Consider the following 26,567-nt stretch of genomic DNA (forward strand, 5'->3'; position numbering starts at 1 on the left):
TATAGGTTCAATTATTTTATAATTGATTATCAATGATTTGTAATTCTAGGTGCATTCAAAACAAAGAAATAGACTTAAACAAGAGAAGATGAATGTACTGATTTTTGTCATGTACAATATGAAGTTGAGAGAGGAAAAGATTCGGTATTATATGTCTAGATCATTAGACTCTGATGAGTGGATTGTGGAGAAAAAAGATTCGGTATTACCTAGTGATCTTAATTGATTAAAGGATTCATGGTTGGACTCGAAATTCAATATAAACGCTATTGAGCATGTGCCTATTGAAGAAGTCACTTCACATGATTCATAAAGTGGTTCTAGAGAGCTCTAGGTAATGCTATATTTTTTTACCTTTCAATGAATATAAATGTATTTTTTTAATTATATACAAAAAGTATTTAATATATGATTTTTATTAAAGAAAAAAGAAAAGAAAAAGAAGTGATTGAAGATGTGGATGAAGAAAATGTAGATGATGAAGAGACAGAATGAAGATGAAACAAAACCTATTTATATGGATTCCTCTGATGATGACATTGAATGCTTGGATATTGATGATGATGAGACACAAGAAGTGCCTATGCCCTAATTCATATCATAGGACTATAGACATTTATATGTTTTTTGGGTCCTTCATTTGTACTTGTGAATGTTGTAACACCCATTTTGGAGAGTTTTGGACAAATATATTTTGGTTGTTAATGCTAATATGCATTTTCTAATGATGACAAGATAGTGAGAAATTTGATTGTTAGAGATTTTGTTACTTAATTTTTATTGAATACTCATATTTTATTTCTTAGATATTTACATAGATCAAGTTGTTGCATCAATGTTAATTGTACATGTTAATTTTATATTTTTCGGTATTTATTTTTGATTTTCTATTTCTTATTGGTTGTTGTTTCATCAATAAAGCATTTTTTATTTATTTATATCTTTAGATATTTTTTATTTTTTTTTTAAGTTTTCAATACTTTTTTGAGGCTTACACTTCAGTTTTTGGTGGAGCGCCTTGCTACACATTGCTTTGTGCAGTTGTGCAAAACTTTGACATGGAAATATTCACGTAAAACTGCCTCATATTCCCAAACAATGAATGATAAAGCTTTGCTTGTTTTTAATAAATTATTACAATGCAATACCTTTAAAGTTTATCATTAGTGGTTTCCACTGTAAAATAAGTTTATACATTTATCTGCTTTACTTTAAACCTCGGCGTTCTGCTTGTTCCTTTCATGCTCATGAATTAATTTTACATGATCATTGATCTATCCTAAAAATCAATTTTGAATTCTATTTGTCCACACTGCTTGATGGAAACATGGCATAAACTTCATTGCAGGCTTGCAAGTTGAAACTGGGGGATCTAAACGGTGCTTTACTGGATGCTGATTTTGCAATGCGTAATGGAGAAGACAACGTGAAAGCCCTTTTTCGCCAGGGTCAGGTTAGTCTGTTATACTTTTAAAATGCACTAGCTCTATTGCCTGGACGTGGATACCACTTTTGTTAAAATAGCATATATATATAATCTGTTTTTGAAGTCGGTTATTTTTTTTCTTGTAATAAGCACTGTTCATTAGGAACAGTTTTTCATTTCTTATTTTTATATTTTTGTCATTAATTAAGTAAGCAGGGGCTCTATGGTCTTTGAACCTTAGAGTCATTGGGGGCTCAGCTCCCAATGGTCTCTCTCTTGTGTTTGTGTATAACTAGGGGGGTTTGTCTCCCTTGAATTGTTAATGCTTTTGCTAAGCATTTGTTCAATAAAGACATTTTTTATATTTTGTTGTAGCCATTGTTGGCTCTTGTATTGTTCTATGGTGGACTTGTGCATGTGCACTTTGTGTTTGTGATCTTGTAAGCTCTTAGTGACTCTTGTTTTGTATTTTCGCATATTTCATTACATGGTACCAAAGTCATAGTGCTCTTGGACTTTTGAAGTGTGACCATCACGTGATCGTGTTCGTAGGAAAATGCTCGTATGATCATGGTGATTATGGTGCCCAAGAGAACCTGTTTGTTTTCTAGATCTCTCTCTCTCTCTCTCCTAATCTTTCTCATGGAGTACGATTCCAAGATTGATCTATCTTTCAAATTAAATTGATCAAACTACATGATGTGGGCCTCGGTATGAATCTTAAATCTTTATATATGTGATTCTTTTTAGTTGTCTATCTTTAAAAGATATTTATAATATATATTTTTTCAAAATTTGTTTGAAATATTATGGTTATTTCTTGGGCATGTAAAATGTGTTTAAAAAGAAACAATTGGAATTAGAGTTTGTGAATATTTTTTAATGAAGTATTGTTTTATTGGTTCTTGTGTATTCTTGAATTGCCCTTGTGTTTGTGTTTTGACATTAACTCATAGGTAGTCTATTCTTGAGCTCTTTGTGGTAAGTTCTCAATTTTATTACTTTTTTTAATACAAAAATATATATTTTTATGCTCTCGTGTATACCCCTTAGTGGATTTATTTTGAGTATTTTAACACCTCTATGATTATTGGTGACTTTACGCACGTATCAAAACATGTTCTTTGAATTCTATGCATGTTTTTATGTGCCATTAATTATTGTGTAGCATGAATATTTGACTTTAAAATATTATTTTGTTTATGTTCTTGCGACCCCTTTGTGGGTTTGTGAGCGAATCTAATAGTGGGTTCCTTGTTGATGTTTGTCCACTTTTATATCAATTTGGTGGACTTTGTTGGTGACATTTGAAGGCTTCCATTGTCACGAACCAATATGATTCTATAGTGAGTCACTTATGGGATAAAAACACAACTTGATAAATGACCACTTATGGATCCAACACAAAGAAGATATAAAAAGAAGCCTCTTAAGGGCTGAGAACACACATAAAAGCATGCACTTTATTAGGGAATAACCCCTAGAAAAAAGTATACAATGAGAGAGGGGTCTCACCCTTTATATACAAAAAAGGAGGCCCTAGAGAGTCATTGGGACCTACCTAATGGCTAGAAATAGGATCCAATGACTCCTAGAAAGATTCTCAAAAAGCCTTTTAGGGTTGAGAATATTTACAATATAAAATATAAAAGAATAAAAGAATAAATAAAATAAAATAAAATAATACACTTATTGAGAATTATATGTGAAAAGACAAAAATGCCTTTGAGATGCATATGTACAAGAATATATATATGTTTACATTAACACTCCTCATACTTACGATGGGATCACCAAAAGTTTGTCCAACAAGAAATAAAACCTTGGGGAAGGCAAGGCTTTTGTGAAGAAGTTTGCGAGCTGATATTCTAGGGTCGCATATGGCAACAAAATAGTCTTCACCCAAAATTCTTTTCTAACATAATGACAGTCTATCTCAATATGTTTAGTGCATTAATAAAAAACATGATTTTCAACAATATAGATGGCACTCTTATTGTCACAACATAGCCGTGATGACTTTATCACAATTACAGAAGCTGAGTATTGAGTGATGGCAACTACTACATCTGAAATTATATGGTTGAGGTGTCTAGGGTCGCATATGGCAACAAAATAGTCTTCACCAAAAAATCTTTTCTAACATAATGACAGTCTATCTCAATATGTTTAGTGCATTAATAAAAAGTATGATTTTCAGCAATATAGATGGCACTCTTATTGTCACAACATAGCCGTGATGACTTTATCACCATTACTCCCATATCTTTGAGAAGACACCTCAACCATATAATTTCAGATGTAGTAGTTGCCATCACTCAATACTCAGCTTCTATAGAGGATAAAGATACTTTTTGTTGCTTTTTACACTTTCAAGATACCAAATAATCTCCTACAAAAATATAAAACCCAGTAGTTGAGCGCCTGTCATTAGGGTCTCCCCCAAATCAGATTCAGAGTATGCAATTAAATCAAAAGGAGAAAAGGAAGATAGAAATGATCTTTTAGAAGTACAATTTTTCAAATATCTAACAATACGCATAATGACACTTATATGCACAGTGGTAGGAGAATGTTGAAATTAACTGGCCGTGTGAACTGCATGTGATATGACTGGTATGGTAATAGTCAAATATGTCAATGCCCCAATCATTTGTCGATATGGAGTGGGATCATCTAGTGGGGTTCCATTGTCTATTTTCATCACTGAGTTTATTACTTCAGGTGTATTCACTCTTTTGTTATAAGTGATTCCAGACCTGTCAATAATTTTAGCTGCAAATTTAGATTGAGATAGCAAGTACCCTTTAAGAGAATATGCAACCTCAATCCATAAGAAAAATTTGAGAGAACTAAGGTTAGCCAGGCAAAGGATTTACCAATCAAGTGCTCTATAATGAAGCTCAAATGATTCATATGGTACAAACCTATCTGGAGCTCTATATGGTCTCTTCGAGTGCCTAATGGTTGAGGTTTCTTGTCCTTGTATGTTTGAATATTTTTCTAAGGCACTTAGTGTAATGAAATAGCATAAATGCAAATAAACGTCACTTATGGACTTACAAGAACACAACCAATCAAGGAAGAACACTTGATTGGTAAGCCAAACTACCCACACAAGGGTCAAAGTATACTTGTATTGCATGAAAATGCTCTTAAAAACATAGGGAATAAATGGGCTTTAAAGCCCTATTTATAATACAAGGAGGCTACAAGGGAGCACCCCAAACTAGTTGTGACCGTTGGGAGCTGCCCAATCACATCTTATCAAAAATAAAAAAGGTAAAACTAAAAGAAATACAAAAATACACAGTCAGCTCCTAATGGGCTGACACCTATTACAAGTGAAATGATCGGAATACCCCTAATGGGTATTCTAGTTTGCATATATATATATATATATATATATATATATATATATATCTGTATATACATACAAGTATATATATCTTAACACTCCCCTCAAACTCATGGTGTAACAACCGAGAGTTTGCCAAGTGAAACCTAGGTGAAATGAGCGCTTTAGTGAAGAAATCTGCTAGTTGCTACTCAGATTGAACGTAAGGCAACATGATGGTCTTCTTCAGAAATTCTTCACGAACATAGTGACAATCCATTTCAATGTGTTTGGTCCTATCATGGAATGTATGATTGCTTGCAATATATACGATGCTCTTGTTGTCACAACATAATCTTGAGGGTTCTGCAATGTGAACTCACAAATTCTCTAATAATTGTCTCAACCATACTAACTCAGATGTAGTTGTTGTCATGGCACAATACTCTACTTCAGTAGAAGAGAGGGACACCTTTTGCTGCTTCTTGCATTGCTAGGGGTAGCAATCGGGTCGGGTTGGCGGGTTGGCGTGTCAGCATACCTCAACCCGAACCCGACCCGTTTATTAAACGGGTCAGCTGTGGCAAACACGAACCCAACCCGTTTAATAAACGGGTAACCCGACACGACCCGCCAACCCATTTAATAAATGGGTTGGGTCGGATAAATGGGTTTTCAGGTTCGCGGGTCAGGTTGGCGGGTCGGTTTGGCGGGTTGACGGGTCGGGTTGGCAGACGGGTTGGCGGGTTGGCAGGTCGGGTTGGCGGGTTGACCCACCCGGCTAACCCGTTTATTAAACGGGTCAGCCGGGTTGGCATACCCCCAACCCGAACCCGACCTGTTTAATAAACGGGTTACGCGGGTCGACCCGTTTATTAAACGGGTTGGCTTAAGCCCAACCCGAACCCGCCTAAGAGGCGGGTTGGCGGGTCGTGTCAGAAATTGCCACCCCTATGCATCGCCATGAAATTAGAGAATCACCTACAAAAACACAGGAATCAGTGGTTGGGCGTCTATCATTCACATCCCCCTTAGTCAGAATCCGATTATGCAATAACTTCCTATGAGAAAGAGGATTAAAGAAATAATCTATAATTAATAGAATTTTTAATATACCTAATAATTTTCATTACAGCACTCATGTACTGTAGTGGGAACATGCTGAAATTGACTAACAGAATGAATAACATGAGAAATATCAGGACGAGTAATAGAGAAATAAGACAAAGCTCCAATCATTTGTCTATATGGAGTTGAATCCTTCAGAGGTTCTCCATCATCTTTCTTTATTTTCGCATTTATGACCTTTGGAGTATCAACTCATTTTTTATCTGAGAGTCCTAACCGTTCTATGATCTCTGCTGCAAAATTAGTCTGCAACAAAAAATAATCACGAGGTGAGTAAACCACTTCTATTCCAAGAAAATATCATAAAAAACCAAGATCTGTCATATCAAAGTTGTCTTTGAGCACATCTTTGATATGATTAACTCACTGCTTGTCACCTAATGTGATAATCATATCATCAACGTAAAAAAGTAATATTACCATTCCTACATTAGAAGACTTAACAACCAATGCAGTGTCAGCATAACAAGATTTAAAGTGAAGTTGTGTCATCACACTACTGAACCTATTATATCAAGCCTTGGAGCTTGTTTTAAACCTTACATTGTTTTTCGTAACCGAAGGATTTTTCCATGTGCTAGACTTAAACCTGATGGAGGATCCATGTAAACTTACTCATTGAGATTATCGTTCAAAAAAGTATTTTTTTGCATCAATTTGAAAGATTGACCATTTTTTAATTGATGCTATAGAAATAAGGGTTCTATATGGGTCATTCGAGCGACTGGAGCAAATGTCTCGTCATAGTCTATCCCATATTCTTGACTGTATCTCTTGGCTACTAGCCTAGCTTTATATCTTTCTAATATCCCATCCCATTTAGTTTTTATCTTGTAGACCTATCTACATCCTATAGTTTTCCTTCTTTTAGGTAATGTTTGAATTTCTCAAGTTTTTGTCTTTTCTAAAGTTTATAATTCATCATTCATCGCCTTAATCCATTCATGATTTTTAGTATCATGGTAAGATATTGGTTCTATATATGATGAGTGTATAGCCATTAGACACGATCTATACCTAGGTTCAAAAGAATCATGGGATACAAATCTACTTGGAGCCTTTGAAATTCTCATGCTCTTTTAATACTAGGAGAATCTATATCTTGATTTTGGTAATATCTTTCTAAAGCACATGGTGGATGGTTTTCGGTACGTCAAGTATAGGTTTAAATTTCATTATGAGATAGGTCTATACTATCAAGACCCTCATTCACATTCTCATGTGCATCATGAGTGCCCTCGTTGTTACTCTCATGCACATCATGAATGTTTTCACATCTTTCATGTTCATTGACAAGGTCGAAAAAAAATGAAGTCACAATTCTCTTGGATTTTCTCTTTACAACAACAACAACAACAACAACTACTACGCCTTCATCCCAAAACAATTGGGGTCAGCGATATGAACCAAAAAAGAAATTCATTTTGGGTCTTCCACATGAATCCTTTTCCTCCAATCATTTCTATCCAATGCCATGTCCTTGGATTTTCTCTTTACCAAACCTATTTTCGTTTTCAAGAAAAGTAACATTTCTTGAAACATATAATTTATTCTTTTAGTGTCAACTTCTATATCCCTTTTGATTTTCGGCATAACCTAAAAAAACATAAGGAATTGCTTTTGGAGAAAGTTTGTCGTTTTTTTTGGTAAGGACAAAATATTTACAACCAAAGACTTTCAACCTTTTATAATCGGGAGATGTTTTAAATAATTTTTCAATAAGAGAAATATTTTCAATGTTTTTTGAAGGCATTCTATTTATCAAATAAACCGTTGTAAGAGCGGCTCCGACCCAAAACATTTTTAAAACATTTCTTGATATAAGAAGTGTTCTAGTGGTCTTAACAATATGTCTATGCTTCCTTTTGACTAGTCCATTTTGTTGAGGAGTATAAGGACAAGATTTTTTATGGATAATCCCATGCAAGTCAAGATAAATTTTAAACTCTTTTGACACAAATTCTCTCCCGGAATCGGTTCTAAAGATTTGAATATTGGTTCTAAATTGAGTCTATGTATAACAATGAAATTTTTTAAAATAATCAAATACTTCGGATTTGTGTTTAAGAAAAAATATCCAAGAGTATCTACTATAATCATCCACAAACACAATGTAATAAGATATTCTTCCTTTGGAAACAACCAGAGCCAATCCCCATACATCCGAATGTATCAACTCAAATGGATTTTTAGATATAAAATGTCTTGATCCAATTGGTAAAGATTTCATTTTACCATGGATGCAATCTTCACAAACAAAATCTCTTTCTTTATAACTTGTAAGAAAAAGAAACAAGCGTCATTTGGACATACTAGGATGTCCTAGTCTTTTGTATCAATTTTCTATATCTTTCTTTTCCATAAAATTACAAAAGGTATGTTTTGATAATTCAAGATTGTCCATAGCACAGAGATCTCATTTTCTATGGCCTCGCCCAATCGGCTTCCCAAACTAGAGATCCTTTATTAAACAATTATTAGATGAAAACAAAACTTTATATCCATGATCTGCAATTTGAGAAACGGATAAAAGGTTTAAATTCAATTTTGGTACTACTCTAATATTTGGTATAAAGAAGGTTTGTTGTTTTTGAAAAACCCAAAAACTTTTAATTTTTAAGAAAGTTCCATCGGTATTTGAAACATAAGAGTTATTTGGGTTAGTATGACATTCGGATAATATAGACTCATTTGGAGTCATATGGAAGGAGGCACTGTAGTCAAGGATCCAAAAAGTCTTACCAGGGTCACCACCTGTGGATACGACCGCTCCTGAGAAGGAAGAAGCTTAATTTTTGAACATTGGTTGTAGTGTTTCCATCAGTTGTGCCAAAGATAATGAGCCGATGCATTTGGAGTCATCTATGCCATTTTTTCAATTGATGATCCCACCGAAGCAACCCTTTTATATCTCTTTGATCTTCTTTTCTTTTTTGGGGGCAAAAAGGCTAGATATGTCCCGGTTCATAGCAATAATAACATATGGTTTTGCCGTCCTTGTATTCGTGATCACTTCTTTTATCACTTTGACTTCTTCCATAGTCATTGGAATTTCTTCCATTCTCATTTTTTACAAAGTGAGGAGGTTTATAACTCCTAGTGTGATTTCTGGGCTTTGACATAGTAAGCACGAATTCTTCATCCTTTCAGGTGTGTGGTTTTTTCAGCCTATTTTCTTCCGTAGTTAACTCTTCAAAAGTTTCAACTATGGTAGGTGCACCTCCTCTGTGAAGGAGGGCCGACCTGGTTCCTTCAAATCCGGGCATTAATAAATTGGTAGAAGTGCTTCGTTCTAATTTATTTTTCACGGAGTTCTACATCTTGAGGGCTATGTCATTTTTGGCTCTAGAAGAGCCAATTCATCCCAAAGAAGAGAGAGGGCATTATAATATTTCTTAATGTTCATCTCTCCTTAGGTCATAGTTCTTGCTTTATTTTGCACATTGCATATGTGAGCAATATCCGTAAGAGTATACATATCTTTAAGATATTTTCATGCATCACTAGCCAAGTCAAATTTCGCTAAACTAGAGCACTTTGATGCCAACACTATTGATGAGCCATCCAATTATCTTGGAATGACCCATCCTCCACTATTTCCATTTTTCCTCATATTCGGTGATGGCCTTAGACATCTCTTCTCCTTAAAGATCCACTTCCTTTCCATTTTCAATTTTGGTAAGTATAAGTTTGGGCTCTCTTTCAGTACCATCAACCAAACCTCATAGACCTTTTTCCCATATTTTGTGTTTCACTATGGATGCCCACATCACATGGTTAGTATCATTGAGTCTCATGGGAACGAAGACGATCACTTCTCTTTCATTCTCCATGTTTTACAATAATGAGAGAGAGAGAGAAAGATAGTGAAAGAAATATAATACAAGATTTGTTGAGGAGCTCTTCGATAGTGCGCTTCCCGATGCAACGATCCTACGAATGAATAACACCTCAAAGGATGTCAGATTGAGATTCATTGCAAGTTATCTTTTCAATGTCTTCATTTTGTGTATTATTATTTTCAGGACAATTTTCTAAAAAATTGTATTCATTCTCATTTTTTGATGTGTTAGTATCAAATCCTTCTCTTGTTCTAAAAAGGTAACATTTCTAGAAATATATAGTTTATTATTTTTGAGATCATAATACCTAAACCCCTTTTGACTTTCTCCATAACATAAAAACACACATGGGATGACTTTATAAGAGAGTTTATCATTTTTATGGGTGAGTACAAAACATCTACACCCAAAGATTCTTAGCCTAAGATAATCAGCGAGACTTTATAAATCTTTTTATATGGTGAAAGATTTTGAATTTTTGAGGATTGCAATTTATATATAAGATATACAAGAGTAACGACTGCCTTAGCCTAAGAATATTTTGGAACACCCTTAGATATGAGTAAGGTTTTAATGGTTTCTATTATGTGCTGATGTTTTCTTACAGCTAAATCATTTTTTTGTAGTGTATTAGCACAAGACCTTTGATGAAGTATTTAATTTTCTATTAGATATGTTTTAAAATCATTGGACATATACTCACCCCTTGAGTCAGAATGAAAAATAGATATATTGGTCTTCAAAAGATTTGTCACTAATGAAATTTTTTAAAATTCTCAAGTACTTCATATTTATGTTTGAAAAAGTATATCCATGTAAAGCGAGAGTAGTCATTTACAAAGATAATATAATAAGTATATCCTCTCTTGGAGGCAATAGGTGCCGGACCCCAAACATCAAAGTGAACCAATTCAAGAGTTTTAGAAGCAAAAAAAAATCTCTATTTATATGGAATTGATTTCATTCTAGCAAGAATACAATCAGTACATGTCCTAAGTAAGGACATTGGATAATTACAAAATGTCCTAAGGACATTGGATAATTTATACATAACAACAATACCTAGTCTTTGGTGCCAAAAAACTTTATCTAATTTTTTAACATTAAGGCAAAAAGATTTGATGGAAATTTTTAACTGATCTATGCAATACAAATCTCCTTCTATATGCCTTTCTCCAATCTGCTTCCTGGATTGAAAATCCTGTATTAAGCATTGGTTAGAAGTGAAGGAAACTGTACATCCATGATCAATGATTTGAGAAATAGAAAGCAAATTTAAATTCAGTTCTGGAACAATCCTTATTTTTGCAATACTAAAATTGGGAGATTTTCAAAGTTTCTAATTCCATCAATATCAAGAGATGTTACATCGACAGTAAATACATTTCTTCTATTAGTAGTGTTATTACAATTAGAAGGTATAGATCCATCATAAGTCATATGAAATGAATCACGTGAATCTAAGAGTCAAGGAGCCATACCTGAAGGGGAAGAGGTGGAGACGGTGGCACCGGTCACAGATTGTCCTTTGAGAAGAGGTTGCAATGCTTCCACGAGCTTGGAAAGAGACATGTTTGAAATAGATTTACTTGAAAATTCTTTATCAGCTTGTGAAGGTCCAACTGAAGCAACCTTTCTTTCATCTTTTGCCTTAAATTCAGGACAATATGGTTTGATATGTCTCGGTTCTCCGTAATTATGACAAACAATAATACTTTTATTTTCATCCCCTTTCCCTTCGTACATATGATTCTTCCCATAGTTATTATTTTGTATAAAAGTGTGGTGGTTTGTATGTATGGGTGTTGGCTCCCATATTTGAAACGGTCAATACATTGTCTTTGACTTCTCTTGATTCGTTTTGAGACCTCAATCTAGTCTCTTCTATGCATACTTGAGCCAAAACTTCTTGGATAATAGGAAACTCATCTTGTCTACTATGAATAATGTTACTATAATAAAGTATGCGGAAATATAACCCAAGAATTCAAAAGCATTTACAAAGTCCAATAATGGACAAGCACGATGACACAAGAGAAATATAAGAAGTTTACAATGGGACAATACAAAAGCCTTAAAAAGTCAATACAAACAAGTAAAGAATAAAATCTTTATTAAAGAGAGCTTGAGAACACTTACATGTGAAGGGGGAACACTCTTTTATATATATATATATATATATATATATATATATATATATACAAGAAAGGTGGGGATAAGCCATTGGGGGCCTCAACGACTCCAAATGTGGGGCTCAATGCTCAAAAGAAAGAGCAAAAAAGAATAAAAAGAAAAAAAGAAAAAAAGAAATAAGTTGTTTCTAATAAATAACTTATTATACAAGTAAAAAGACTAAAATGATCATATCGGGGCAATACAAAGGAATTGCATATATATATATATACATTTTTAACACTCCCTCTCAAATTTGACAGAGAAAGTTATACCGAAAGTTTGGAAATACTAAAAGAATCAAAGGAAGGAATTCAAGTCTTTAAGAGTCTTCAAGGGAGCATATTAGAGAATTTTGCAAATATAAGTCTTCAAATGTCTTTATTGGTGATCATCCACAAGCACCTTCATTGGTTATCTCCATGATGTATCGAAGGTATTATTTTCTCAATCCATCACATCTTTAAAAACCTGTATAGAAAGAACAAACCAAAAGGCTCCATGTACACAACAAAAATATCTTAGCCCAATAGTCATAAAGTTTTAAAATCAGTATATTTTAAAACAAGAATAGAATTTTTCAAACAAAATAGTAATAATTTTCGAATCATTAGATATCATTAAGAAAGACAAGAAGAGTATCCCTCAAAGATGATTTTTTATGAAATTGAATCATACTCATAAAATCAGCTTATTTTTCAAGAAACCATAACATTGATCATAAGAAAATTTGATCATTAAAGGACATATGATTCATCAAGAAGAGATAAACAATTATGCATAAATAATTACCTGAGCATTTCAACCATGCATATAATAAAAAGAGCTAATTAAATTCATGCATACAATTATGTGAACTAAGCTAATACACATATATGCATCATGCAATTAAAGCTTATTTAATGCACATGAAACAACAATGAAAAGATAACTATTTTTATCAATAAAATGCACATAACATGCATGAATTTAATATAAAGAATCAAGTACCTTCAGTTATGAACCAACGTCCCATCATAACAATACACAAGTGTTTATTTAAGGGACATACTCACAAAACCCACAAAGGGACACACAAGAAGGCTCACAATATAAAGAATAAGATTATCATGAGTATGCAAAAATGCGGATTCGCCCTCTCGCTCTCTCTATCTCTCTAGGGTTTCCCAATCCCCCAAGGATGTGAAAAATCAAAGACCGGTGGAAGGTTGAATTTGGCCAGCTTGGAGTTTTTGTCTATAGACATCTTCTATAAAAACAAGTAGTAAAAGTTTAGAAATTTCAAAGAGAGTTTTTTAAAAAACTCACATAACAAAGAGAATGATATTTGCAAATTAACACCAATTTGTGAAAAATATAAAGAATTTAAATTCTCACAAATATCAAGAAGGGATATTTTGCAAACATCAACAATAGTTTGACCACTACAAACAATCACCTCACTAAGTCTAAGTCTCCAAACCTCAAAAATCAAATGTATAAGCGACTAAAACAAGAGCATAGACACAATGCCACTAAAGAGCCAAAGACACACACGAAGGTGTGTATAAACATCTCTTGTCTGCATATAATGACACTTAAAAGTTAAAACTAGTGTATCAGCGACTAGAACAAGAGCATAATGCCAACAATGGGCTAAAATCACACACGAAGGTGTGAATAAACAACTCTTGTCTATATATAATGATACTAAAAATCAAGTGTATCACCTATTAGATCAAGAGTATAATGCCAAGAATGGGCTAAAAACACACACAAAGGTGTGAATAAACATCTTTTGTCTACATATAATGACACTCAAAAAACAAGTGTATCAGCTACTAGATCAAGATTATAATTTTAATGTCAATAAAGGGCTAAAAACACACATGAAGGTGTAGACAACCATTTCTTGTCTACATATAATGATACTTAGATAAGAGGCATAAAAATGAGAAGACACTCGAGGTAAGAAGGCTTGTAATGAAAACACACTAATGCAATTAATAAAAATATCAATTTTAACCATATTTCGAAACACCATGGTTTAAAAAATAGATAGCCATCACAGATACATATAATTACAAGCATCCATAATAAAGACAATGACAAAAAACAAATGAGTGATTCAACACACTCACAATCAGAGATCACATAACTGTTAGAGTCAAACTATAAGTTGACAATCTAAAATGACATAAAACGAGGTGCACACAACTCACCCCAACAAACATCTCTGATTTAACAATAACAAGGCCAAGAAAATTGATGCATTATATAAAAGTTTACGATAGACAACACAAATACCATAAGAAGGTAATAAGTACTTACTGAAATCATTTTCCAAACAAATGAGTTCAAATATAAGTACCGATTTGAAAACACAGTTTTAAATCAAATCCAATAATGGTAGATGAAAAACTTGGACGAAATATAGTGAAATCATATGCGCATGTAATTATAAGCATTGTTAATATAAGCAAACTATATAGAGAGGTAGCTCAATCTAGATTACAAGTCTACTATGAGACAATCAATGCCATTAAAGAGGACCAAAGCATATATAGAGATTTTTAAAGAACCATACCAAAAACCAAGTGCATACATTCTCACAAAGAGATAAAAAAGAACTCATGTATATGCAATAATCTAAAGCCATATATCTTATACAAAAGACATGCATATGAACAAATTTAAGCATATATGCAAGTGATAGATTTAAAGCACTAAGGGCATAATATAAAAATTTATATTTTATAAATAACAAGTATACAATAAGTCAAGAGTTTTTAAACACGAACACACATGTCCACCAAGGATCTAAGTGGACAAACACGTCCATCAATAATAGACAAGTACTAAAGTGAACCATGAGAGAAACACATATAGTTCTTACAAAAGGGATTTTCTCATGATTCTTAACTTAACATTCTATTAAAAACCAAGTATGCAACACAATATTTAAATCACATGCAAAGCATGTAAAATAATTTCTTGAGATCAACAACATAATCATAAGTTCCACAAAAACGATCAACAATATAAACACCTAATATGTAATGCCCCAAAATTTCAACTTGTGATTTCGAAAACATTGACGAAAAACCTTTCAAAGATTAAAGTTTTTACTTTTAAAAATGGGCAAGGGAAACAATTTAGAAAGGAGCACAAGTTAACAAATTCTGGGCACGTTAGCAGTAAAATCATCATCATCCATAAAACCGTTACTCAGAGTAAGTGCAAAACAAGACCATAACTTATTAATAAAATTTTCAGTTTATTACAAAATGATAAGCATTCCTTCCCACAATCAAAAAATCTAAAGAAAACTCAAAACTCAGAGCCAAGACGCCAGCAGAAAGAAGGAAAAATCTTAAGCCATGTTGCATCGCGCCATCGGCCGCCTGTAAGGTCCTACTCGTCACCTGCCCATGAAATGAGCCAGTTTCATAACAAACCAGTATGTGCACGAATAAACAATGTAGAATAAAATAAAGTAGGACATTCATGAAATAAGCAACTTATTTCATTGAAAACAATAAGTACAATATGTAATCTATTCTAGCAGGTGCAACATATGCAAAGATCTACTGTCTTGAAAGAGATATTCTTCACAAGATATAAACAACATTGTAAGTAGTATGAATCTTAATCATCTACAACTATTGTGAACGAGATACTCTTTACAAGATATAAACAACATTGTAAGTAGTATGAATCTCAATCATCTACAGCTATTGTGAACGAGATATTCTTTAAGTTCTGATATTAACTGGCCTGTGGGTACGCACAGATGCGAAACGTAGAAACAACCGAGACCGATTCGGGGGTTTATTATGTCAAGTGTTTTTCATTAACCCGGATGACTTACTAAGTCTACTCCTAAGGGGACGGTCAACGACCAATAAAGTAAATCCCCAAAGGCATTCATGGCCCATGGATGCATCCAACTTCTGCAGAAGTACCTGAGAGTTACCACCTAGAATAATTTATGGTAATCTCAAATCCTCTAACTCCGATGATTGGGGAAGCTGAGTCTTTTGCTCGTGGGGGTGGTTGTTAACAACCTATCAATCCGAGTTTTTGTATCATCCATCATCTCCCTTGATGAACCGTGAAGGTCAAATGGGCACGACGAGGGTTTCTTAATCGTCGTCCCATTCTACATGCGCTGGTCTGCTAGACCAACTCGAGCATCTTGCCTGTGAAGGCGAGTTGTCACCATTTATGTGATCTCAGCATTGTGCCATATGCACGCTTTGAGGTTGCCACAACCTCATCATCCAAACATTGTAACACCAATATGATGTACTTATCCAAAAGTACGGCCGTACCTGCCTAAGTGTACGACTATGATGAGAGAGAAACAATTAATATGTTGCAATTCATTTAGTTTGAACTTGACATGCATTGCTCGTTGAACATTTGGCCTATGGAGGCGAACATCATTATTTTCACTTATTTCAACAGCGTGCTCATTGCACACTTCTAGGTACTCAATGACCTCTCATACTACTTATCGTAATGTATATACCGTACCTAACTCAAGGTACAACTACGATAGCAGGTTATGGGTTTCCCGAAGGATAACCTCACAAGTGTTTCGTATAACTTAAAAGCAGTAATATACTTGGCATGCTCAAACACTACGAAACAAGAAATCTTAAACGGTCTTGAGATCGCCATGGATCCAATCATTCCTTCCATGTAACAGACTCGGGGTACAATTAGTTGCATCTAGCAACGCATAAATAGATCACAAACTTTATGAGCAGAATTTTGTTCTCGAGAAGTCAAGCTTGCACATGGAAGCACCTGCTCTCGAGCTTTTAGTGCTTGTACACAATTTCACACCTTTCTAAAAGGCGCGAAATATGGTACACGCACCTGCACACCCTACGAGGCTTGCCTGAGGGCGACAACAAGATACAACAGGTAATAACAAACAAAGCATCTACAGTGCAATCACAACAACGAGCAAGTACAAAAACGTAGTAATAGGAATAACTGTAGAAATGAGCTTACCCATATAGAATACAACAAACATATAATTTAGAACAGTAAGAACGAGGAAATACCAAATAGGCAATCATAAGTTATATTGTTCTATATGTACGCATGTATAAAATATCAATTATTCTATCTCAGAATTCTTATACTTTATTTAATTCATCCAAAATCCTTGTGTGACTTTCCCCTACCCCGGGATGTTGTATGGCTGTGTGCACCTACGAGTGTAGGTGATACGGGGCTCGGGCCGCGGAGCACGAACGAGACCTGTTGCGTAAATCTGCAGAAGTGTGAAAACTTAGAAGGTTGCAGCTATACTAAAGAACAGAAAGGGACAAGGGTACAACTCTTGTCCGCCCATCAAATACTAGCGAAGGGACAGGGGCACAACCCCTGCCCACCATTCTACTGGTTTCCCTAAGAACTGCCTTGTCGATGGAGAGCCTGAGCGGTAGGGGTCGAGGTCCCTGTTATACATAATCTGACGACTGGCAGCGGCCAAGGCCCCTGCTTACCAAAAAAATATCAAACAAAACATCAAATGGTAGGGGCCTCGCCCCTGCTTGACGAACCTCAAATGGCAGGGGCTGAGGCAGGAGCCCTTGCCTGACGGGACTAAACGAACGGCGGGGGCCAAAGCCCCTGCCTGACAACCTGGCGAACAGCAGGGGCCGAGGCCCCTGCCTGCCTGAGTTGAACGAACAACAGGGGCCAAGGCCCCTGCCTGACATGCTTCGAATGGCAGGGGCCTCGGCCCCTGCTTGACTGGCTTCAAATGGCAGGGGCCTCAGCCCCTGCTTGACAATATAGCGAACGACAAGGGTTGAGGCCCCTACCTAACAGTCTTCGGATGGCAGGGGTCCAGGACCTTGCCTGCCTAAACAAAGCGAACGGCAGGGGCCAAGGCCCCTGCTGATGGACATCGAATGGCAGGGGGGCCCTGCCTAACGGAAACCGTGAAGAAGAGGGAGGGAGAGCATGGCAGCCTCCTGACAGTGCAAAGAACAGAGGGGGAAGGCGCGGCAGGGAGCCGCCAACCTCCTGTCGGCCTTCCGGCAAAGCCATGAAGAGGGGGAAGGTGCGACAGGGGCCATCGGTCCCCTGCCGACCTTCTGGTAGGCACAGAGGGAGCAGGAGGGCACGACAGGGGTTGTCAGCCTCCTGCCGGCCCTCTGGCAACATAGGAGATCGAAGGAGGTGGAAAAGGGCGGCAGGGGCCACCAGCCACCTGCTGACGCCCTAGCAGGTCACAGAGGAGGGGGCAAGGGCGGCAGGGGCCGCCGGCCACCTGTCGGACCCCCTCCCACACACAAAGAGCGGGAGGAAGGCGCGATAGGGGGACTGCCTACCTCTCGTCGGCCCTCTGATAACCAAAAAGAGAGGGAGGGTGCGGCAGGGGCCATCGGCCCCCTGCTGGCCCTCCGGCAAACCACAAGAGAGAGAGGGAGAGCGCGGCAGGGGGGCCCGTTGGCCTCCTGTCGGCCCTCCGACGGACACAGAGGAGAAAGAAGACAGGGGGAGAAGAAGAAGGGGGGAGGCGCGTCAGGGGGGCCGACGACCTCCTGCCGACCTTCCGGCAAACAAAAGGAGAAGAGGGGAGGGGAGGCTGAAGAGAAGGGCATACCTGGGAGGTGGCCGGCCACAACGGCGTCGGGGGTTGCGAGAAGGGGGCACCGGCGCGAGGAGAGCAAGGAAGAGGAGGAGAGGAGGAAAGAGGCACGATGCTGAGAGCCCACCCTCCCCTCCTGCGATGCTCTTAAAGAGCTCAGGGGCAAAAATCGGGGAAACCTTAAGGGTTTCCCTTATCCGGTCGAGGGGGGGGGGGGGGGGGGACGACACGGGCGGGGTGCGGCACACAAGGGAGAGGGTTTTTTAAAACCCTCACCCTTGCGTCGGGTTTTACAACCCTAACGGGTTTTCGGATCTGGGTCGGATCCGAATCCGACTCAGGTCCAAAATGAATAAAATTTTTTGTAGGTTTTTACATAATATCATAACTATTGTCCCAACAGGACATTTACATAAAGGACATTTATTAAAGTAAATGACTTTCTACATGAAATTCTGCTCAATACCTTATGCACAAACAATCTTATTCATCATGTAAGACAATTATAAGTGGATAAGGATCAAATAATAAGAAAAATTATTTGATAAGCTAGATCATAATTTTTAACATTTCATATGTTACTTTTAATATATCAAGAATAAAGAGAAATATTAAACACAAGTCCAAGCAAAATTTCATAAAATTATACTTGTGAAATACACACAACATCATTATTTTGAAATATCAAATTCTTTTAAAATCTATAACAATTTATCAAAAAGAACAAAATCATGTTCAACAATACGAACATGATTTGACATTTATAATCATGATTTGTTCAAATAAAACATCTAAATGCCAACAATACATGCTCAAACATACATGATTATATACATATATATATATCAAAGCAAGTTTTGAAAAAATTTAAGACTCAAACATGATTTCAAAACATAATATATCTAGTTTGCTAAAAAAATAACCAAATAAGTTTTAATAAGAAAACAAGTCCAACGATGATTAAAAAAAACATTTAAAGTTTTTTTTTGTTTTAAAAATAACAAAAAAAATATAATTATATATATAATGATAAAGAAAATAAGTGTTTTCTCATGCATAATGCATGAACTAAATAACACAAGAAATACTTAAAAACTATAAGATACATACCAAGTAAATATTTTTCTTGAATCCAAGCCACACAACGATCATGAATCCTTCACGAAGCACGAACTCGAACCAAAGAATCTCAAGACCCAAAAGAGGCAAAAATGCCAAGAAGAGTAACCTAGCTCTCTGATACCATGTAATAAAGTATGCAGAAATATAACCCAAGAATGCAAAAGCATTTACAAAGTCCAATAATGAACAAGCATGATGGCACAAGAGAAATATAAGTAATAAGTCCACAATGGGACAATACAAAAGCCTTAAAAAGGCAACACAAGCAAGTAAAGAATAAATTTTTTATTAAAGAGAGCTTGAGAACACTTACAAGTGAAGGGGGAACACTCCTTAATATATACAAGAAAGAGGAGGAGGAGCTATTGGGCACTCCCCACTCTTGGAGTTGTTGGGGAGCTCCCAACGGTCATAATATGGGGCTCCAACGACTCCAAATGTGGGGCCCCAATGCTCAAAAGAAAGAGCAAAAAATAAAAAAAAAATAAAAAATAAAAAAAGAAATAAGTTGTTTCTAATAAAAAACTTATTATACAAGTAAAAAGACTAAAACGCCTCTATCGGGCAATACAAAGGAATTACATATTATAAATAAATAAATAAATATATATATATATATATATATATATATTTTAACAATTACTCCTCATTTGCTTAAACTCGGGTCTCAATCCCTTTATAAATTGAAAAAATTGCTCGTTATTTATTTGTTTCTTTCTAAGTTGAGCATCATTGGGAGTCTCCCAAATGGGTTCCAATTTGGCCACTTAATCCCATAGTTTCTTTAGAGAGCCAAAGTAGCCTTTAACACTCTTTTTGCCTTGTTTACAATTATGTATTTTATCTTGAAGTTTCCTTCTAAAGACAATATCACATTGAGTATATGTTTTCTTGATAAAGAGCCATGCTTTATTGGCTCTCTCAAATTCCAAAATAGTCTCACAAGTGTCTTCATTTGTACTTCCCATGAATAGTTAAAGAACTTTGGCATTAATTTTTTTCCATTCTTTCAAGGCTTTCTTATAACTCACAAGCGACTTCTCTTTTTCATCTCCTTTAAGCACTTCTTTAATGGTTCCATCTTTCTCTTTTATGGATTTTGTGAGTAATTTGAGGTTCAATTGTGGAACCATCAACAAACTTCTACAAACCTTTTCCAACAAGAATCCTTTCAATGGCGGTAGCTCATATTTTATAATTTTTTCCATCAAATTTAATTGGAATTACGGTCACAACTTCTTTGTAGGCCATGGAACCAAAAAATATAAGATAAGAGAATAGAATAGAGAGAAGGAATATGTACTTGGAACAATTTTCAGCTTCCTTTGAAGAACCAATACTTCTATGTATTCACAAGATGATAAATCTTCAAGAGTGGTTGGCATGCTTCTCAAGGCAAGATCTGATGGTTGCAGCACTCAAATATGCTTGAGGAGTCAAATATCACCAAGGAATCGAACTTCGCTCTGATACCATGTCACAAACCAATATGATTCTATAGTGAGCCACTTATGGGCTGAAGCACAACTTGATAAATGGCCACTTATGGGTCCAACACAAAGAAGATATAAAAAGAAGCCTCTTAAGGGCTGAGAACACACATAAAAGAATGCACTTTATTAGGGAATAACCCTTGAGAAAAAAGGATACAATGAGAGAGGGATCTCATCCCTTTATATACAAAAAATGAGGCTTTAGAGAGCCGTTGGGACCTACCTAGTGGTTACAAATAGGATCCGACTCCTAGAAAGATTCTCAAAAAGCCCTTTAGGGCTGAGAATATTTACAATGAAAAATATAAAAGAATAAAAAAAAGAAATAAAATAATACACTTATTGAGAATTACATGTAAAAAGACAAAAATTCCCCCGTGATGAATATGTACAAAAATACATATATATATATATATGTTTACATTAACATCCATATCTTCACTTGTCATTTATAAAAAAAATTTATGTTCTTTGGTGTGTGCTCTTACTGGCCTTTGTGATCATCCCTTGGTTGATAGTTATTCCTTATGTCATATGCTACCTCTCATATATATCTTACATTGGATTAATCTATCACTTGCATATATGCTTAAATGTGTTTCTATGCATATCTTATGTGATCCTTCATAACTTTTGTATAGGATATGTGGCTTTAAAGTTATTAGATTATTGCATATACATGAAATTTGATCTCTTTGTGAGTATCCATAATTAGTTGTACTTGGGTATGCTCTAGGTTTTCTATATGGTTCTTTGAGATTATATATGTTTCGGCCCTTTTAATGTTGTATGCCATTGTTGTCTCATAATAAACTTGTAATCTAGATTGAGCTATCTCTCTATATAGCTTGCTTATATTGGTCATGTTGATTCTTCATTGTTATTGATGTAACCTTGATTGCTTTTGCTTATACAAGGTTTATGAAAAATTATCAATTGACATCTTGTTTTTATATGATTGCACTATATTCCATCTACTTTTATTGGTTTTGATTTGAAACTTTGTTTTTCAAATTGGTTCTTATATATGAACTCACTTATTTAAAAATTGATTTGCGTATGCTTATATTGCCTTCTTATCGCATTTGTTTTGTCCATCACAGAATTTTATATGATGCATCATTTCTTTTTGGCCTTGTTGATGTTGGGTCGGAGTTAGCCGTTGAGGTAAGTTATGTGTGCACCTCAAGTCATCTTATTAGTCTAAATTATCAAAGTTTATGAGTATCATGTTGACACTTGTCTTGGGTCTGATTGATAGTTAATTGGCCTATGGATCCATGTTTCTTTTGTTGAATCTGATATGTTTGTTGGGGTGAGTTGTATATACCTTTTTTTTGTCAGTTTATATTATCGGCTTATAGTTTGGCTCTAACTGACGGTTGTCTGATCTCTGGTTCTGTGAGTGTGTTGTATTATTCATTTGTATATTTGCCATTGTTATTATGATGGATGCTTATAATTATGTTTATCTATGATGGCTATCTATTTTTTAAACCATTGTGTTTCAAAAGTTTGTAAAATTTAATATCTCTGCCTTGATTTGTAAATAATTTTTTTTGTCTTCTTGATGACATTAGTTTGATTTCATTACAAGCTTTCTTTACCTCGTTGGTTTCTCCATTCATATCTCTTATTTGGGTGTTATTTTTTATTGGATTAGAGATTTTTATTTATCAGTTTTACAACCATTGTTGTCATGAATTATGTGTTAGGGATGTACACCTCTTGTGGTTGTAGCTGGTATGTATTGTCAGATAGCCAGTATCGTTGATGCATGGTCACTGATATGGTTATTTCTGACACTTGTGTTTGATCTCTTGTCCTATGCATTGATACACTTGATTTGTGAGGTCTTTGGGGTTGGAGGTCAAAGAGGTGCTTGCTTGTGGTGAGCAAATTGGTGTTGAGATTTGCTAATATCATTCCTTTTGTTATATGAGAATTTTTAAATCTCTCCATAAAATTTCTAAACTTTTTTTACTAGTTTGCCCTTGTATGGCAAATGTTTATTCATTAAAATATTTTCATGCATTGTTATTGAATATTCTTTAATTGCATGTAATATATATATATATATATATATATATATATATATATATATGTTGAAGATATTTAGACTTGTTTCATGTTGGTTGTCTTGCGTGATTTGCATGAATTTAATTAATTCCTTGCTTATTATAAACTCCTTTGAGTGTTGTGGTAAACAAAAAACAATTACTTGTGGTAAACAAACTATTGTTGCAAAGTATCATTTCTTTTGATTTGTTGTATGTGGGTTTTTGAATTTTCTCATTATTTCCGCTGTGCATTTATATGAAAAAGCTTACTTTTCTTTTAAACAATCCTTTCCCTAAACATTTTATTTTGGTGGATTTAATTCCAGGGTGAGTTGTTTAATTGTTCTCTTTAAATCTTGTTCTTCACAGTTAAAGATTCAAATTCATGAGTTAAATATAAGTACATGTTATATATGTGTGTTTTTTCATCATGGATGCATAAGTTTGATCTTCTCTTGTGGGCTGTGTTTTGAAGTTTAAAACGTTTTGTATGCATAATTGTTGAATTTACTTGGTATAATAGATGATTTATTTTCTTAAAACCTTCAGATGGTATGCATGCATGATTTTCTAAGTACATATGTTTTTTTGAATTTTTGTGGATAAAGTCTCTAATTAGGATTTATGTTTTCTTTTAATATATATTGTTTTTGTGACTATCTTTGAGGTTTGTTCCTCTTATCTATGTTTTGATTATTTTTCAAAATTGTTGATTATGCTTTTGAATTTTTTTGACTCCCTATTAATTTTTTTATATATTGTTTTTTTGGTGTGATTGACCACCCTCTCTTTATAATATATGACTAGTATATCTATAGTTATTTTTTAAGTCTCCTTTTATGTTTTATGATATATATCCTTGTGCATAGTTGGGATGTTTTGTTAGCTCTATCTATAGGTTCTCAAGCATTAAAGATCCTAGAGACACTTTTGTAATGAAGTGCCAAATGAGTGAGGCGATATCTCCAAGAGCAAGCACGAGAGCACGCACATACACAAGAAGCCACTAATGGGCAAGATGCAATAAACCACAAAAGTGGTAAAACACAAAATAAGGTGTAAAAATATATTCCACTCGCATGAGGCTCCACAAGAAGCATAAAGAATACATGGGGCCAAGCTCCTTATTTATACACACTAAGGGAGCCAAGGAGGGGCTCCCATAGAGTCACTGGACCCCTCTCAACCAATAAAGAAAGAAAAGAAAAAGAAAAGGAAAAAAGAAAAGAGGAAAAAAACATATCTTTTAGGATATGCGTGTGCAATGTGAAAAGACTAATTTGCCCCTATTGGGTATTACAAAAGAAATATATATATTTATATATGTAGATAGACACATAGACATATATATGTAATATATATATGTGTGTGTCATAATCTATATATATATATATATATATTACATATTTTAACACCTCCCTTCAAACACATGGTGAGATCACCGAGAGTTTGCTAAGGAGAAAGTAAAAACGAGGCGATGGCAAAGCTTTGGTGAAGAAGTCTGCCAACTGGTACTCGGTAGGAACATATGGCAGTTGAATGGTGCCCCGTAAGAACTCATCACGAACATAATGACAGTCCATCTCGATGTGCTTTGTTCGTTCATGAAAGGTGTGATTGCTGGCAATGTAGATAGAACTCTTGTCGTCGCAGCACAACTTCGAAGGAGTTGAGAATGAGACGCCCATATCTTTAAGCAAACTTCTTAACCATACAATCTCAGTGGTGGTAGTGGTCATCTCACGATACTCTGCTTCTGTAGAAGAGAGAAAAACTTTCTGTTGCTTCTTACACTTCCATAAAATAAGTGATTCTCCAAGAAACACACAATAACCTATGGTGCAAATACGATCATCAGGGTTACCCCCCAATCAGAGTCAGTATAAGCAAGTAAAGTAAGAGGTGAAGAAGATGGTAAAAATAATCATTTAGTTATGGTGCTTTTCAAATATCTTATAATCCTCATGACTGCGGCCATATGAATGATAGAAGGAGCAGTCTGAAATTGGCTTGCACTATGAACCGCATGAGAAATATCAGGCCTGGTGATAGATAAATATGTTAGTGACCCAATCAACTGACGATAAGGCGTGGGATCTGCTAAAGGAGTGCCATCTCTTATCTTGGCGTTGATCACTTCTGGAGTCTCCACCTTCTTGTCATCTGTCATCCCAGACCGGGCAATAATGTTGGCAACAAGCTTCATCTGAGAGAGAACATACCCCTTGGGGGAGTATGCAACTTCAAATCCTAAAAAATACCTTAGGAAACTAAGGTCAGACATATCAAAATTTTCTTTGAGAATATTTTTAATAAGGTCAATACCCTTTTTATCATTACATGTGATAATCATGTCATCAACATATAGCAACAAAATTGTTATGTACTCATTAAAAGTTTTAACAAACAAAGCAGTATCAGTAAACATGAGGAAAAACCATTATCGAGAACTACTTTGCTAAAAAGATCATACCAAGCTTTTGGTGCTTGTTTAAGACCATAGAGAGCTTTATTTAACTTTAGAATATTTTCTTTACAATTTCAAGATCTGGTGGATGATCCATAAGAACTTCATATAGAGTTCCATTTAAAAACGCATTTTTAACATCAAGTTGATATATCGGCCATTGCTTAATAGAAGCTAAGGCAATTAATGTTCGCACACTAGTCATTCTAGCTATTGGAGCAAAGGTTTTTTCATAATCAATTCTATATTCTTGGGCGTAGCATTTTGCAATCAAACGAGCTTTGTATCTTTCTAGAGATCCATCACATTTGGTTTTGACTTTATATACCCATCTACACCCAATTGTTTTTTTTCCTAATGGTTGACGAATAATGGTCCAAGTTTGGGCTTTGTTAAGAGCCTCTAATTCAATTTTCATTGCTTCAATCCAATGTGGATGATCTTTAGCTTCTTTAAATGAAGTAGGCTCATGATACAAATGTATCAACATGAGACAAGTCCTATAATTAGGTGAAAAAGATTCATAATACACAAATTTTTGTGGTGACCTACTTCAATAGGTTCTTCTAAAGAGAAGTCTTGAGAATATCTTTCAAGGGCAGGTTGATGTTCATTTCCTAACCGCCGGGTATATACATTTATATCATTAAGGTTCTCATTTTGAGAAACATTACCATGTTGTAGTATATCATTATGATGTAAAATGCCGTCACAAGTATTATCGCAAATAATTGCATCTGAGGACTCAATTCTAGGAGCTAAGTCAAATAGGAAGGAATAATCAATGTCTTCTCTAGATGTGTGGATATCAAAACCATTTTGTTCTTCAGGAAAGTTTACATTTCTTGACACATAGAGTTTATTGTTTCGAATATCATAGCATCTATAGCCTTTTTTATTTTCACCATAGCCAATGAACACA

At 35.2% G+C, this 26,567-nt stretch overlaps 1 protein-coding gene across 2 annotated transcripts in view; it reads left to right on the top strand.

Moving 5' to 3' along the window:
• Positions 1-26,567, top strand: part of LOC149816177 (peptidyl-prolyl cis-trans isomerase CYP40-like) — a 62,430-nt gene that overhangs the window by 29,857 nt on the left and 6,006 nt on the right. For both annotated transcript variants that reach the window (XM_089988163.1, XM_089988164.1), the window contains exon 5: positions 1,349-1,453. In XM_089988163.1, the coding sequence (XP_089844289.1) occupies positions 1,349-1,453 (105 nt within the window). The remainder of the gene's footprint in view (positions 1-1,348; positions 1,454-26,567) is intronic.

This window comes from Nuphar pumila, chromosome 14 (genome assembly GCF_984573655.1).
Source record: "Nuphar pumila chromosome 14, dmNupPumi1.hap1.1, whole genome shotgun sequence".
NCBI classification, from domain to species: Eukaryota; Viridiplantae; Streptophyta; class Magnoliopsida; order Nymphaeales; family Nymphaeaceae; genus Nuphar; species Nuphar pumila.